We start from the raw sequence: 16,942 nt of genomic DNA, 5'->3' as shown, positions 1-16,942 counted from the left end.
GGCGAGGATCTTACTGTGCCAGCGTATCTGTATTTATAGGGTGCCTCGCGGACAGAGGGTGAGATGAATCTGATTAGAGAGAAAACAAGACATGAGGGGAATGGGGGCATTAACATATGGAAAATGAGAATTGGATCCATTGCGCCATTCCTCTGGTTACAGAAGCCAGCCCATGCCAAGCACAGCCTGGTATACATGGTCTCGCTCTGTTCTCTGCCCAGGAAGCGGCCAGCCCCTGTCTACAGACCCATCAGTGGTTTCTTCTTTGTAGATCCATCTAATTATAGTTTTATGTGCGCAGAAAGATCCAGCACTGACAAAGTGTGGTATTCAAATATAAACTCCAACAGATTACACCCCCCAATACCTACATTTATCAGAAATCTGTGTCATTACTCTCCTATAGCTAGAACTGTGTAAAAAAAAAAAACAACAAACGTCTACAAAACATGTTTATAGTACAGTGACTGTATAATACTGTAATAAAGGGTGATGTGTGATTGAGCACAAGTCAGAATAATAAGAAACCCATAAAGCTGGTGTCACCCTGAAGGATGTACAAAGCAGGCCAGATATTTTGGCTCTTACATTAATTACGCACCAAAATCCGTTACACATCAACTCTGACCGGCGTACTAAGAGGTTTATTTTACCTTTTAATGCGACACACTGAGCACTTAGTTGTTTTGCCGTTTGTCTAGAACCCCGTTTTATACTTTTTCCCCAAAGACCAGGACAGATAATGGAGATGTTTAGGGAAAGCAGTGGAAAAAAAAAAAAAGTTTGTTTTGCTTTCAGCAACCAGATTGGAACCAAATATATTTTTCTTTAAAATCAGACACCAGAGAGAAAACAATATTGCTGCAGAGGATTTATATCTAATTACTATGAGCAACACAAACTATTTTTTCCTTACACAATGGGACATGACGTTAGTGTGGTCCCGTAAGTGAACATAAGGGACTAAAGGAAAAATAACCGATATGACTGCTTGACAAACCATTAGAAGGATAAATCACAAATTAGAGACATGCACACACCGGCACACGCCTCCGCCAGACACACGCACCGGCACACGCCTCCGCCAGACACACGCACCGGCACACGCCTCCGCCAGACACACGCACCGGCACACGCCTCCGCCAGACACACGCACCGGCACACGCCTCCGCCAGACACACGCACCGGCACACGCCTCCACCAGACACACGCACCGGCACACGCCTCCACCAGACACACGCACCGGCACACGCCTCCACCAGACACACGCACCGGCACACACCACCGCCAGACACACGCACCGGCACACGCCTCCACCAGACACACGCACCGGCACACGCCTCCACCAGACACACGCACCGGCACACGCCTCCACCAGACACACGCACCGGCACACGCCTCCACCAGACACACGCACCGGCACACGCCTCCGCCAGACACACGCACCGGCACACGCCTCCACCAGACACACGCACCGGCACACGCCTCCACCAGACACACGCACCGGCACACGCCTCCACCAGACACACGCACCGGCACACGCCTCCACCAGACACACGCACCGGCACACACCACCGCCAGACACACAGAAACACGAGTCTCAGCTTTACTTTAACTTTTATTTTACACAAATAACAGTAAAGATGTTTATTCGTTCTCCTCACTGCGCAGTCTGGCGTTGGGGTTTGTGACTTTGATGGCGAGCTGAGCCGCCCTTTCCACAATGGTCTTTCTGTTCTTGGAGGAGACGTTGTGAGCAATCTCTGCACAGAAGGACCTGGGGAGAGAAACAAAGTGTCAGGAATAACTGAAGACTTGTCACCTTATAGAGAAATCAGCTTCTGTAACTATCCTTCATTCCTCTCAATAAAGGTACGGCAGGAAGTACAATCTATATACCACCAATTCTGCCAATCCTTTGTTTCGAAATGCACCAGCACAAAGAGCAATTCAATAAATAGCAACTTGTCTGAGGAGCTGGCAATCTGTACAGTTTATTCTTGTACAACAGAGTATTTTAAGAACTGAGTAACGTCTGGTTTACTGTGCAGAGCAAATTACCCATGGCGGAGGACAACCGAGATTTTTACATCTATGTTGTAATCCTAAAACCTCAGGACGCACATAGCCAGAGTGATTTAGAGGCACATCGCACAGACCTGGACCTGTCCCTTACTGTGTAACATGCACAGAGCAGGCAGCTCTGTGGAATGAACCTATATACAGCCTATCAAGTCATCAGGTTCTCATATCACCACATGAGCTGCCTCCACTGAGTAGTCCAGGTCTGGATAACCTGGGGCTCTCCAGGTTCTGTGAAACTACAAATCCCATCATACCCTCCCAGGTATCAGCAAAGCATGCTGGGGTTTGTAGTTTCTCAACACCTGGAGAGCTACAGGTTGTACAGACCTGGAGTCGACACTGGGTCATGCTTTATAAATCTTTCGCACATATTATAAAAGCGTTTCCTTTTTATTCTCAGGAATAACTTATAACCAGGTAGAATACTGAGTACATAATGCGGATATCAAGCCTACATCGTAACTGACCGATAGATAAACCAGACACAAGAACAGCAACGTCAAACAATGGATGCACAGAAACACCAACATTTACAGTCTCCAATTGTTAGGTCTGTAACCAATATTAAATAAAGTATTAAACTTTGCCCTGAAACAACATTTAATTTCTATACTAAAACATTTTATGTGCAAAAATGATCAGCACAAAGTTGAAAACTCTACTCAATGTTAAATAAACTTTATGGACAGATCAATGGCATTCTCCCCTACCGACATGCAAGTTAGGCGGCTCATGCATTCAGAGCTGTATCAGTCTCCATTTCCCCCAAATGCCACTATATCTGGTCTCTTACAGCAGATAATTCACCATACACCAATCTAACACCGGACAGACAGAGTCCCCCGATCACTGACAGTCTGACCAGATACTCACTTGTTGCTCATCATCAGAACCTCGAGCTCCTTGACATTGTGCACCAGGAATTTCCGGAAGCCGGAGGGCAGCATGTGTTTTGTTTTCTTGTTGCTACCGTAACCGATGTTGGGCATCAGGATCTGTCCCTTGAACTTCCTGCGAGCCCTGTTGTCAATACCCCTGGGCTTACGCCAGTTACGCTGTAGAGGACAAAGCAGAGGAATGGTCATAATATGGTCTGAAACACGAGGGTCCGATGTGCCAGAGGAGTGGGCCGCAGCCAGTTATCTCAGAGAAATAAATATATATATTATACATACACAGAACATACTATACTGACATTAGGCTCTGAGGCTGGACTACACTTAATAGAAGTATGTGAGATTTTATTCATGTAATCTGTAGGGTTTTCCCTGATAATCTTGCCAGATATATAGTAATATTATTGTGTACAAGACCAGAGTGGAGGTCTGTCCATTACTGGGATGATATTGGGGCAAAATGCAATGATATATATATATATATATTTGGATTAACACATGACACCACAGGTTTGAGATATGGGGGCTTAGATATAATTGTGCATTCATAACAAAAGCACGTGACTTTCAGAAATAAGAAGCCAAGACCACTGACAACTATGTTGTACGGTGTACGTAGGCACATAACCCTCAGGCTTATATTTTGTAGTTTTGAGGTGGGGTTTCACCTCTTCGTGCGAAATTGTTAGTATAAAAAATTATTCAGAAGGAAACAAAACTCTTTGTACTGACCTTAATCTTAACATAACGGTCTGACTGGTGGCGGATGAACTTCTTTGTTCGTTTCTTAACGATCCTGGGTTTGATGAGAGGTCGAAGGGCCGCCATGGTGCCTAAACAGAAACCACCGTTTAATTGGTAGAAAAGCCACATTCTTAACTATGTCAGGTATTTATATTGATGCCGATTCTGCCATACTGAGGGCTAAACACGAGAATTCACTAGAAACTACCAACATCTTAGGTGCTTATTGTCTTAATGTGATCAGTAGTTCCTAGAGAATAGACAGAATATGGATTTAGCACAAAGTATGGTCGTCTTCAGTGTCATTAATGAAAGTAATGTGATATTGTACCATTTTATTTGAAGAACAGGGTGATAATGTTAACATGTAGCAGAGACTCTTCCGTAAGCCAATACAATAGACCAGCCACGGAATGGGTAATAGCTCTGCAGTAATCTCCCTCCTATAGACTAAGCTGTAAGAGCACAGAGCACTCCACAGACAACAGCCCGGAGGACAAACACACAGGATATAATGTAACCAGACTGTACTCCCATAACAGTAAACACAAATCACAGCTTTATACAGATGAATTTTGTAAGGGTAAAATGATTGGTTAATACCATGAGGTCAGGTCCCTAGTCTGGGTTTTAGGGAATTCAGACTAAGCTCCAATGAGGCAGGGACTGAAATGTTATTTGTACAGCGCTGCATAATATGGTGGTGCTATATAAATAATAAAATGCCAGAAACCTGTAACACCCATAAATAGTGACTACAGATGTCTAACACTTAGTCTGCAGATGGATGCACATAATGTCATGCTGTATCTTCTCCAACCTAACTTTAAATGTCAAGGAACTTCAGGAAAGTTTTGCTGGGTGATAACTTTTAAATTCAGATTAAAATTGTTTTCATTTAGCTACTTTATTTTTGACTACAAAGGTTTTACAGCAAGAACAACAGTGAGGAACTGTGGTCCCTGCACAAAAACATTGAGGCCATTTTCTGGGGTCACCATGTGTCAGTGGTAGAGACTTGTTATAAACATTATACAGGTCCCTCGTTAGAGGTGCTGCCAATAATACACCGGTGAGAAAATTATATATATAATATATATATATATATATATATATATACACACACACACACACACACAGGCCATGCCTGGAGCCCATAGGACACTGGTGATAGATATATACACACAATGCCTGGAGCCCATAGAACACTGTGGTGACCAGCTGAGCTGTAATCCTCTATTTATACATTTATGTTACAATGTATCACATGTCAGAGGCTGATGCAGCATCTCCCATAGACCTGGATCATGGACCCTCAGACATCCTGCTAGGAGACAGAGCAGAGGCTGGCGGGCATGCTGAGACTTGTAGTTACACAGCAGCCAGAGTCTGTGCATACAGACCCCATTCCACAAGGTGACCCCCTCCTGCCCGCTCCCCACTATGACCCCCCCATTAATACTATCACACATAGCCGAGGAGAGCGGCCCCGGGGATCCCTACAGGCCGCCATGTTCCTCACAGGCCTCAAAGACTAACCCTCCCCAAATCTCACCGAATCCCCCAGAAATAACCCTGCGCGGGGAACGAGGGAGGCCCCTGGGTAAGGATGGTATAGCTCCCGGTACCAGTATACGGTATAATAACGGAGGATGTCGTCAGATTCACTCACCGGTCCGGAGCGTCCGCCTTCTCCGCAGACAGCTCGAGGAAGAGAGAGAGTGAGAGTGGCGGGGAAAGGTATAGAGGAGCTCAGTACTTCCGGAATGACGCAACGCCGCCACCTAGCGGCACCGACTGGTACTGCAGGCTGAGCCCAGCTGTGGTTATAACCAGGTTATCACACAGGTGCATTTTTGTGGCAATTGGGTTTGTATCAGATATTCAGCACTGATGCCTAAATATGCGCTTAAAATACCCCTAAACAGTGCATGTTTTCTATATCTCATCCTGAGCTCAGTAGTGTTCATCAGTAATTAAAACACGTAACTAAAAGTACTCAGAATATTCTACATTTTACTGCTTTAGTTATAGAAAAAATCCATATACTATATTATTGGTTATTTCTTTGTAGCTGTACTCCACAAATCTTGTTGTAGAATAACGTCCACCATTGTTACATAGTTATTGAGGCTGAATTATGCATCATCCTCAACTAGTTAAACATTCTGCACGTGTTCAAAGTGGAAATTTAGAAGTGGCGGTATGAATAATGTAATTGGAATGTGATAGTGTTACAATGAAGGCAGTAGGAGAGGTGGCGGTATGACATACCCCATATACCCCCCACTTCCACCACTATGTATTTGAGTATATATATATATATATATATATTGTAAGTGAATGTAATGTTATAGTGTTACAATGAAGGCAGTAGAAGTGGCGGTATGACATACCCCGTATATCAGCCCACTTCCACCGCTGCATTCTGCACGTATTTATATAGAGAGGCAGCTGCCAATTCAACATCACAGGAGATAAATATCCTTCCTGAAACCATAAGACAATAAGATTTTTTTTCCTGGATCAATCACCCACCCTGGGTAATCTGGTAATTACAACAACTGATAAGTTTCCTGAATGACCTGTGTTACCATATTCCTGTCTTTCCTGGCGCACAGATACCTGGGTAGAAAAATTGTTGAATCCATAAAAGACAATCAGTCGGAGGGCAGTGCTGTGCCCGAGTATTGTGTCATTTGCCCGGCAGCTCAGCCCCTCTGTGCCATGTGGGCATCTAATGATGTATTTCCCATTCAATGAACTCATCACATTTGCTGGTCACTAACAGCTGGACCGCCCAACACTGCATAGATCTCATATGCCCCCTGCGTCCCCGTATTCTATAAACAGTGACGCATGTAACAAAATACAGTTGGAAGTTTATTTTATTTAGATGACACCGATGTTTGGGAGAGGTCTCATCCTCTCTGATTGACGCAGCTTCTGGTCAGTGATTGGCTCGTTGTTGTCTCTGCAGCTTTCGGCAGATAGATGCGAAGCTTCTCCACGAGGTGTCCTGGCCAAAACGCGTTGTCATCCGATGTATAGAAACTGTGAGGGAACCGCCGCTTCAGATGTCTAAACATAATCAGTAATAACAGAGGGTAGTATTATATAATTTATATATTCAGGTGTTTTGAGAAGCTTTAAATATACCCCTCTGACGTCATGTTGGAAATGGGGTCATTTCTTTGGTACCTATAGGGCTCAGCGCTAAAAGCCGCCCCTGAAGGAATACATCAGCGCATTTGATGCTATTTTGGTCTATAAATTATTTACATCCACTTTCATATTACCGTCCAATTAAAATTGAACTTACTAAGAAAAACTATTTGAACATGTTATAGAGGAGGATGAGCTGCTCCCTGTTCCCTGAATGTCACAGATCTCTTTTCTAAGAAAATCATTCAGAAGTTACTCACTGACCACTGCCATTTTATGTGAAAGACCACCTCATATCCCCAGTCAATAAACACGTGCCTCATACCTCATGCCTCGGTGATGTCACCAGCTCATGGTGAAATGATAAATACTGTCTCAAAATACAAATGGGCACATCTCTATGGTGCCTCTGGCACCCGCGACAAGTGAAGGGTAGTTTTAATGGAGGGAAAGTACGATTGGGGCAGATTAGTGCTTCGGATGTGCTGGGAACACCCTTTTTGCATGCGCTTCGACACAATGCAAAGTGTTGCGAGGTACGGTAACCGTCTATATTTTGGTAAGTGGCTGTGCTGATGTATCGGTGTTGTTGGTACTAGGACTCCTCTGTCCTTCTCAACTCACCCGATCATTCCCTGAAACTGCTCATACGTCGTCCAACATCTCAGAGTTTCTTTCGTGACTTTTTTCTTGCCCCTCACTTTGGTCTTTACCCATCTGACATAGGCTTCTGGAGGATACGGACCATCGCTGAGACATGAAAAACAAAACAGAGGTAGGACTGGCAATATGTATAGCCAACTGGTTAAGAAGGACACACCAGGGACTGCAGGCGGCGGGTCTAACTGATGGCCGCACTTCAAGCTGGTGTCGTTTTAAGGGGGTAAAATATTCAAAGAACCCCTAACATCTCCAGAGATAAGCAGCCAGACAAGTGGCAGATTACTGCCCGGCTCTCTGCCATCTATCCCGGGCTCGTGGAAGAATGACCTATCAGGACTCCAGTGAGGATGACAGAAACAAGGGAGAAGTTGACTAATAATACATTATTGCTAAAAGTAAAAGAACAGAGAATTCGTAGACATCTGCTCGTTGCGTCCGATTCCCTGGACACCTGCAAAGCAGAGAGACACCGGCAGACCTCATCCGTGCTGCAAATAACTGGGCCTGTCTGGCGCTTGTCGCAGACTGCTTTATATAATACCCTGACTGCACTTTATTTGAAAATAATAACAGGTCCCGGGAATTGGAGGATGCCCACTCATACTGCTCTGCTACTAATATCAGGCAAAACTCTGTCGGAAGACTAAGGGGTATATTTACTAAACTGCGGGTTTGAGTGAAGATGTTGCCTACAGCAACCAATCAGATTCTAGCTGTCATTTTGTAGAATGCACTAAATAAATGATAACGAGAATCTGATTGGTTGCTTTAGGTAACATCTCCACTTTTTCAAACTCGCAGTTTAGTAAATATACCCCTAAACGTCTGATCTATATACAATACAATCACTGACTGGCAGAACACTCACCGTATTCCGGCAACTGAATCAGACTTAACGCTTCTGACACCGCTGTGAAACGACAAAAGCAGTAAGAGCTGATTATTCCCTGAAAAGTGCATAGTCTGAGACAGCTCACGGTAATATCACCTCCTCTCAAGAGCTGTAAGTACCCTCTTATTTCCAGTATTTCCAACATGCTTTAAACTTAGTACTGAAACACAAAATCTCCAGCTTCACACCCTGAAGTCTGCACTTCTGTATCTCAGTCCTTTACGGTATTAAGTCTCCAGTTTCGTAAGCGTTAGAACTTACTCCACTAGCAAGAAAAGGCTGGAAAGGTGCATTTCCTCTCCAAAGAGCAACACAGTAATTATACTATAGCAAAACTCCTGATTAGAAAAGTCACCATGAAATTCCAAAATCGGCAACACCCTTTTATGTAGATGGCGTCTAATCAAAATAAAATAATCAGCGTCCCACATCTACATTACATCATACAAATGCTGCCAATCCCACTAGCGGGTGTTAAAACCCTAAAGAAGAGTTTAAAGAATTAATTTGATTTAACAAATGACCAAAGCGACACCTCTGCTTATAATAACCACTAGCAGTGGAGGAGAGAACTTTCCTGACATTAAAGAACAGAACCTGGCAGCAAATAAAATGTTATACTCTCTAAAGCATCTAAGGACGCAGCAGAGAAAGTGAACAGACAGGAAGACAGACAGACAGTCTCTGTCACAGTGTAACATAAGATACCGCGGTGTAGATTGTATATGATATTTATAGGGTATGTCCACTGTGACAGTATCCTGTGTATCTCATGACCTGACGGCCGCAGCTCACCCCCTCTCAGGAGATCTCTCCGCCTGCGTTTTCCCTGTCTCCTGCGGATATTTCCTAGACGCTGCGCTCTTCCTCTCATCCTTGGATCGGATTAATGTTCCAGGTTGTCGGAGGGGCAGCTGTTGTCCCGATTCACACGTCACCAGTTTGTCCCCTGGATATAATAATGCTGTACATAGGGACACATGTAATATAGATGGGATTACAGACTAAACTACAACTTACAACATACTTGCCAACTCTCCCTGAATGTCAGGGAGACTCCCTGAAATAGGGGTGATCTCCCTCACTCCCTGAAGAGTCTGGTATTCTCCCTGATGCTGAGCCAGTACAAGACGTGGTTGGCTTCGCCCTCTGTGGTATGATGACACAGTTCAGAAATTGTGTCCTGTGTCCATGTATTGATGCCTATGGAGGTGGCCATTTTCATGGAGACCAAGATTTAATCAAAGACTGACAGGTAAGACAACATGACTTCAGTAATGGAGACAGAAATGTAAAAGACACTTCAGTCTCTGGAGATATACAAATAAATGATGATGATGATGATGGAGATTCATTAGCTGCTTTTTTTTAACACATAGTTGCCTACTCTCCTGGAATGTCCGGGAGACTCCCGCATTTCTGGGAGACCTCCCGGGCTCCCAGTAGAGCAGGGCAACCTCCCGGTTCTTGCTCCCGCAATAGATAAATGGGGGGGGGGGAAGGGGGCCCTAATGATGCAAATATTGTGTCATCTTAGCCACGCCCCCTGCTGTAATAGGCCAAAATTGTGACAATTATGTAGGGGGCGGTTACATGAAGTTACATGAAATTGAGTCCTCACCTCGCTCCAGCAGCTTCTCGGTGAGAGGAACCTTGTAGGCCCTGCACAGATTTAGGATCTTGTAATACTGCTGCAGCCCTTGTCTCCGACACTTCTCCACCACGTCTGCCGCCTCCCCTCCCAGTGTGGAGGGCAGGGAGTGAGCGTCCACGGCAGCGTTGCCCGAGCGCACCAAACGGCACTGCTCTAACCAGTCCAAGAGCCGAGTGTTACTCTGGGGGAGACGGAAGGCAAAGTGATCACCAAAGACTTCACCATTACCGCTATAATATAGGCAGATTCTCCACGCTGGACACTCATGGGTAGATTCACTAAACCGGCTAAAAAGGAAAAGTGGAGGTGTTACCCATAGCAACCAATCAGACTCTAGCTATCATTTATATAGTACATTCTAGCAAATGATAGCAAGACTCTGATTGGTTGCTGTGGGCAACACCTCCACTTTTCCTTTTTAGCCGGTTTAGTAAATCTTCCCTTTAGGCTGCAAATGCTGATTGGGAGCTGCTATTGCTTAATGGAGCTCGCTAAAAATAAAAGAGATATCATGTAACTTCACTTCAGATGTGTTACCCTTGTCATCCTCACATTGTTGCTATAAACCAGTGATGATGTTGCTGTCTGAGTTCCCTGCACTGTGCCCGGCAGGTGGTCATATGATGCGGGCCATGGGTTACGATCAGATATAAAGCAGAGAATAAGAGCAGGGCTGATGTGGCCTAAAGCAGGAAGGAGCTGGGGGCCACAGGTGAAGGCTTGGAGTGCCACCTGCAGCAGCAAACTTCCGCATCACATGACTTCGTTCATATCCAATGATCTCCTCTGCATCATTATGACAGAATTATATAATGGTGCCCATGTGACACTCCAACTGTTTACTACAAATAAATCTCTGTCAAAGGATGCTGGGACTTGTAGTTCAGTAACAACTGGAGTGTCTGCCCTGTCTGCGTAAACATCTCTGACTGCATTTCCCTCTCCAGTGTCCTCACCTTCACTCTGCGCTTCCTCTCTCTATAATGCTTCCCGATCTCCTCCATGTCCTCGTAGCTGAGGGGCCTCATTTCCTCCAGACTGACCGGGGGCACCTGCAGGAACTGCGACCCGCTTCCCCCGCTTTCTACGCTGTGGACGGGACGAGAATTCCTTTTTGTGCTTGCGAAGCCGTCCAGCGATCCAGAGAGTGTCACTTCGAGCTGGGTGTCTCCACATCCAGTGGTTTGGTTACTGGGAGTCTGGAAATACGGTACTGTAGCTACGAGGACAGAAGAAACAAATGTTCAACATCGCTGGTCAAGGGAGACGCAAAACGTGCAGACATGGAGCAATCTGGTCTCTGTGCCCATGACAGATAAAATTACCATCAGACATATTGGTCCTTGGATGCTACAACTATGGCCACCCGATATCTTCTGCCACTTTCTAACCACCCATTTCATTGGAGCCTTTTATTATTTAATACAACCAAGAAGCTGACACTCATGACAAGTCAGTCCACCTTCTGAAGATATAATGTATGCATCATACTCATTATACTCTCAGCTGTGTCTTGGAGTCATTGAGCTACTGCAAAGACACAAACCCAAAACTTGGTTGGAAAAAGACCATGATCGACCGTTCTGTAGCGGAAGGACCTGAGGTTAGATTTTGTAGAAGACGACCGGGGTAGTTCTACCTGGGCTGACGGCAACTCCTTTCTTACGATCTTCCATGGTCTTCTTCCGCCACAAGTGACGTCCTACTGAAAGCTCCTTGTAGTTGATATAATTTGGTTGCTTACTGCCGAGGGAGATGACCAGGTCATCAAACTGCAGGTCACTAATGGGAATGTCAGCCTAGAAGAGAGCAGCGTTTGAGTTACACCTCACAAGCAACGCAATAAACAGCTCAAAATCACATGACGTCAAAGATGATGTTTTCTGAACGCGACTGCCTTAGCCCTGGTGCCCCATTCAGTGAATAATATATTGTACACAGACACAGCGATGAGTCATTAATGCAGGCTTTGAATTCCAGAATCAAGCTGCTTATTACTATCAAGTAGTATTATAATATTTTAGCTTGAAAATTATCGATTCATTGATATAATTTGTAGGTTTCATACAGCCTCGTGGATAGACTGTATTTACCTGGTAGGTTTAATAGAGAAATTTCTACAAGTATTTATGGATCTATAGTTAAGAAATATGAGAATATAAAACCCTAGGAGAGCGTAATCCTTTTGACATAAAACGCCACCATCACTCCTCACAATTCACCTCTTGCCTCACGGTTTTCAGGTCGTGACTGGATATCTGATTCCTCTTGCTCTTGTCTGTCTGGTTATAAAGGTCGACAAGGCGCAGTCGTCGCTGATTCAGGTAACGTTGTAGGATGGCCAGGGCTTCGGGGTTAGGCTGCTGGATGGTGGGTGTGATGACATGGGGCTGAGCGCTCCTTGTCTTGCTGTGCTCGCCTTTCTTATATTCATACACCTAGAAGCACAATGACTTAGTGATATGATAACAAGGATCTGATCAGGAGATATCATCATCATCATCATCATCATCATTTATTTATATAGCGCCAACATATTCCGTAGCGCTTTACAATTGGGGACAAACGTAATAAACTAATAAACAAACTGGGTAAAACAGACAAAGAGGTGAGATATATCACAAATGTCAGGAAAGAGGTGGAGAGATGGCCCAAATCAGAGCGGATGATTTTTTTTTCGTCAAGTTCTCTGAAACCCATAATTATTTATCATCATCAACCTTTATTTATATAGCGCCAGCAAATTCCGTAGCGCTTTACAATTGGGAACAAACATTAATAAAACTATACTGGGTAATACATACAGACAGAGAGGTAAGAGAACCCTGCTCGCAAGCTTACAATCTATTTAGCGCACATAGCCTCTGCCCCATCTATGCGTGTGTGGGGAGGGTGAGTCAAAAATTATTGGTCACCTGATATTGTATACTGGTAGCATTTTTACAGTACTTTTAAAGTAGAACTCTAACCCCCATAAATTGATATGTTGCATGTGGTTTACTCAGAAAACTATTCAGAAGTTGCTTACTGTCCTTTACCATATTTCTGTGAAAGTATGCCCCCACATTTTAGTGACTGATCAGGATCAATAAATAAAAGGTCATGTTAGTAGCAATATATCTGCTACAGCAGATTTTTTCCCCATCTTCTACCTGTCTATATCTAATAATAATAAATAGTCCATTTCTGTAACAATAACATATTCTTAGCTCTCGGTATATAAGACACAGTCATCATCCAAATAAACATGGCTGCTCTGGTTTGAATAGGTGGCAGCTAAAACAAATTTTAGGATAAGATTTTACATTTTTGTAATTTTTTTTAATTGGTGAACCCACCGTATCTACAGTAGTTTCTTCTGACATTTGGCTTTTGATCCTTCTCTCCGCCATCCGATCCTGTACTCGCGTTTCTAGATCTGTCCAGTCTGGTTTTCCCTGCAGCCATTTCTCTATATCCCCCATACTGTCCAATTGTTCCCTGAACTTCTTTCTTTCCAATATCCAATCTGAAATATTCAGACCAGTATCACTGGTCTCTTCGGTCACTGCCGTCCTATCAGATTCTGACTTAACGATGCTCCTGGAAGCCACAAGAGACTCTTCTTTAACGTCTAACGTTCCAGACTCCAGTTTTTCCATGGGGGGAGCATTGATGCGTCGTGTCCTTGACTTTGGGGGTCCGAATGTCCTGGAGGCCACCTTGAAGAAAAGAGTCTGGGACAGATCTCGCTGTTTGTACCCCTTCAAATGATTGTCCATTGATGGCTGGACGTCTTGAAAGGAAACATCTTTAGCCATTGTCAAATTCTGCATAGATGCATCAATGTGAAAAGATGATTGGATCAGTCGCCATATGTAACATGGGCTAAAACAGAAAAGCAGAGATTAAAACTGTGACTGTATGATTTCTGCTATTTTTGCTGCTTTTTCTATGGATGGCAGCTCTTGAGAGCTTACAGTAGAGTATATCCTGAAATGGAGAAAAATGTAAGAGTATTTGCTTCACAAAGAAAACCCAAAACAAGAAAACTGCATTATACTCTAAATCCCCCGAAACACCGTGATGGCAGCCATTTTGAGAACTGAACCAATATTCCGCCTATAAATCTACAAAGTACCTCATACCTCTGCGAGGTCGTTACCTCCTACTGAATTGACAGGCTGCGTTCTAGCGAACATTGGTTCAGCGCACAAAATGGCTGCCTCCGCAAAACTTGTGACAACCCTGAGGCATGGGATTCTCAGACCTCCCCCCCTCCCCCTTGCAAGTGACTAAACCGGCTGTCACGGAAATTGACACATTGATTATTGACATGAATAATTATACAAGTCAGATAACGGCTGCCATGGTAAGCATGTGATGGATACATCAAATATATTATTATTTGGAGTTGTGGTACACTAGGCTATTATGCAAAATAAAACCGTAATAATTTAAACAAGCAAAAATAGGCAGATAGCTTAGAAATAGTAAGAAATTGACTTTAAGATAATCATTACAGACAGTAAGAAGGACCATAGAGGAACTGTGTGACTGACTGGGCATGCTGGAACTTGTAGTTCCACACCCAGAGTCACAGGTTGCCTTATCCTGGTCTAGTCAGACATTGACCATTGCACTCCCCACCACTGAAGACACCAAACTAAAATACATAATAATAGAATAGCATCTAACTGGCAGGGGGTACTGTACAGTGAAAAATAGGGACAGTCCCTGAAAATTGGGATAGATGGCAGCCACTGTGCAAATGCTGTGCTGTATCAGATAAAAGAAACATTGTGTAAGATAAAGCAACCCTAACAGTAGGGAGCAGCTCCCCAGCAATGATATATAATGCAGGGGGACAAAGAATCCTTCCAATCCCTGCAATACATACCTGTGCTCTCAGAGCCCTCCCTCCAAGATTGTTGCTGTCAGGTTACTATGGTAACATCCCGGTTCTCCGCCCTCTGATTGGCTTACACTGACGTCTGTTTCTAGTTTAGCATAGGCACAAGAGGCAAATACCTAAGCAACTAAAATATGTCTCCAAAAGCCTAACGGAAATTTGTGACCCTCTCCATTTTCTTGAAGACCAAAACTTGGTTGACACTTTCGCTTTTGACTCCAGCAAAATGTCTCCTGTACTAGAGACAAGATGTTGAAACCAACTTTGTTCACTGTGAATTCAGAATTATTTTTATTTTATAATGCATAGACATTGCATAACTATTATTATTATTATTATTATTATTATTATTATTATTATAGTTTATTATATATAAAATGGGGCACTCACACAGAACACAGAGTTTTTAAAGCACAGTTTCTCTGTCCTGTCAAACTTGTTCCACTAAAGCTTTCAGGAGGGGATTTATGAAAACTGGATAACAGAAGACTGCAAATAAGTTCTGTATACCATAGCAGACACTGGATATAATTATATAAGCTAGTAGGGAAATGGCAGTGGCTACGGGTTACAATACCTTCTTTGCAATTAACCTGTAGACCAGTTTTCTTAAATGCCCCCCACAGTGTCACTACGATATAGTCTAGTGGTGGATAACCAGGAAGATTTTGGGGACCTCATCTATGCCCCCCCCCAACTCCTCCAAAGGGCCACATGTCAGCAGCCATCAGTACGGTCCAAGAATGTCAGCAGTATTAATAATGCCCAGTAATAAACTACAAGTAGTAATAGTACCCAATAATATAGCAGCAGTGACACTAATGCCAATTAACAGGCCACACAAGCAGTAATGACCAATAAAATGGCAGCAGTAGTAATAGCGCCAGGTGATATGCAAACAGTATTGCCCAATTATATACCGCCAGTAGTAAATCCCTTCTTTTGTGCATTTCCTCGAATATCACGCTCCAGGGTGATGACGTTGAATAAGGGCCGCCAGTTGGCACCAGTGATATAGCCAGTAACGCTAATGAACTACTACTTCACATTTTATTCAGTAAGCAGGATGCAACACTCAGTATTTAATTATATTCTATATATTGCATAAATAAATATGAGGCTAAAATTTCAGTGGATCTGGGATATGAGTCTGCTCAGTGCATAGTTACCAACAGCCCCTGATATCAGGTGTGGGAGATTTGTACCTGAAATCATTCATGCATGACTATATCCATGATTTGCTATGATCAAACCACCTAATGTTTTAATTTGTTCTAAATCTGTAACAGTAACTAATCTCTAATAGGTAGGTGATAAACTGAGTGGGACTAGAACCTAGATCAACCTTTAGTCAATCACGCAATTAGCACTTTGACTGTAGTATACAATATGTCACTTCAGCCAACTCCTGCTTGTTGAAGGTGAGTGTGAAGTGTGTGACATAATGGGGAGACATTGGACAATACGAGCATCAGAGTATTGATGGAATAATGCAGTGTTAAACAAATCACTACAGTAGTTGCAAAAGTATTCTCCACTTTGGCTTTTTTCACTATTTGTTTTCATACATCCGGCTCCTACTCCTCCCCCTACCCTCTCCCTGTAGGAGTCCCGCAGGGCTCTGACCTCGGCCCTCTACTTTTTTCGCTCTATAGTTCCTCCCTTGGTGCTCTCATCTCCGCCTTCGGTCTTCAGTATCACCTTTATGCTGACGACATTCAACTCTACATCTCCTCCCCTGATCTTTCTTCCACCCTCCTCTCTCGTGTATCTGACTGCCTCTCCACCATCTACTCCTGGATGTCTGCGCGTTTTCTCAAAATCAATATCTCTAAAACTGAACTCATTGTCTTTCCTCCATCCAGACTCCCATCCCACCATAACCTCTCTTTTGTCGTCAACAACACCACCATCTCCTCTGTCACCCAACTCCGCTGTCTGGGTGTCACCCT

General features: G+C 43.7%; 2 protein-coding genes across 5 annotated transcripts; both read right to left on the bottom strand.

The window, feature by feature from the left end:
- Positions 1 to 1,605: 1,605 nt before the first annotated feature.
- On the bottom strand, positions 1,606 to 5,504 carry RPL32 (ribosomal protein L32). The gene is made up of 4 exons (XM_075183719.1): positions 5,398 to 5,504; positions 3,714 to 3,814; positions 2,959 to 3,140; positions 1,606 to 1,777 (listed from the first exon to the last, which is right to left on the bottom strand). The coding sequence occupies exons 2-4, from the start codon at positions 3,807 to 3,809 to the stop codon at positions 1,648 to 1,650; spliced, it is 408 nt and encodes a 135-aa protein (XP_075039820.1). The 5' UTR covers positions 3,810 to 3,814; positions 5,398 to 5,504; the 3' UTR covers positions 1,606 to 1,647.
- Positions 5,505 to 6,595: 1,091 nt separating this feature from the next.
- On the bottom strand, positions 6,596 to 15,040 carry EFCAB12 (EF-hand calcium binding domain 12). Of its 4 annotated transcripts, none has more exons than XM_075183716.1 (10): positions 14,979 to 15,040; positions 13,438 to 14,071; positions 12,322 to 12,537; positions 11,739 to 11,898; positions 11,056 to 11,318; positions 10,067 to 10,280; positions 9,241 to 9,409; positions 8,422 to 8,463; positions 7,515 to 7,640; positions 6,596 to 6,806 (listed from the first exon to the last, which is right to left on the bottom strand). In XM_075183716.1, the coding sequence occupies exons 2-10, from the start codon at positions 13,912 to 13,914 to the stop codon at positions 6,647 to 6,649; spliced, it is 1,827 nt and encodes a 608-aa protein (XP_075039817.1). In that variant the 5' UTR covers positions 13,915 to 14,071; positions 14,979 to 15,040; the 3' UTR covers positions 6,596 to 6,646. The 4 variants fall into 4 exon arrangements, with proteins under 4 accessions (XP_075039817.1, XP_075039816.1, XP_075039818.1 ...); XM_075183715.1 differs by having other exon boundaries at positions 13,438 to 13,966; positions 14,979 to 15,027; XM_075183717.1 differs by having other exon boundaries at positions 9,241 to 9,394; positions 13,438 to 13,966; positions 14,979 to 15,027.
- Between the last annotated feature and the right edge of the window lie 1,902 nt (positions 15,041 to 16,942).

The sequence above is a fragment of the Mixophyes fleayi genome, chromosome 8 (genome assembly GCF_038048845.1).
Source record: "Mixophyes fleayi isolate aMixFle1 chromosome 8, aMixFle1.hap1, whole genome shotgun sequence".
NCBI lineage: Eukaryota > Metazoa > Chordata > Amphibia > Anura > Limnodynastidae > Mixophyes > Mixophyes fleayi.
Note: the sequence above shows the minus strand (reverse complement) of the source record. Positions and strands in the feature narration are given on the sequence as shown.

What these genes read in the sequence shown, in the direction of transcription:
- EFCAB12 (XM_075183716.1), bottom strand. Translation starts at nt 13,914, where the DNA reads ATGCAGAATTTGACAATGGCTAAAGATGTTTCCTTTCAAGACGTCCAG. An exon ending in CGAGAAGCTGCTGGAGCGAG is followed by an intron (nt 9,410 to 10,066) that starts GTGAGGACTCAA and finishes CCCTATGTACAG; the next exon opens with CATTATTATATCCAGGGGAC. An exon ending in CAGTTTCAGGGAATGATCGG is followed by an intron (nt 6,807 to 7,514) that starts GTGAGTTGAGAA and finishes GATTATGTTTAG; the next exon opens with ACATCTGAAGCGGCGGTTCC.
- RPL32 (XM_075183719.1), bottom strand. Translation starts at nt 3,809, where the DNA reads ATGGCGGCCCTTCGACCTCTCATCAAACCCAGGATCGTTAAGAAACGA. An exon ending in ACCGTTATGTTAAGATTAAG is followed by an intron (nt 3,141 to 3,713) that starts GTCAGTACAAAG and finishes TGTCCTCTACAG; the next exon opens with CGTAACTGGCGTAAGCCCAG. An exon ending in GTTCTGATGATGAGCAACAA is followed by an intron (nt 1,778 to 2,958) that starts GTGAGTATCTGG and finishes TTCTCTCCCCAG; the next exon opens with GTCCTTCTGTGCAGAGATTG.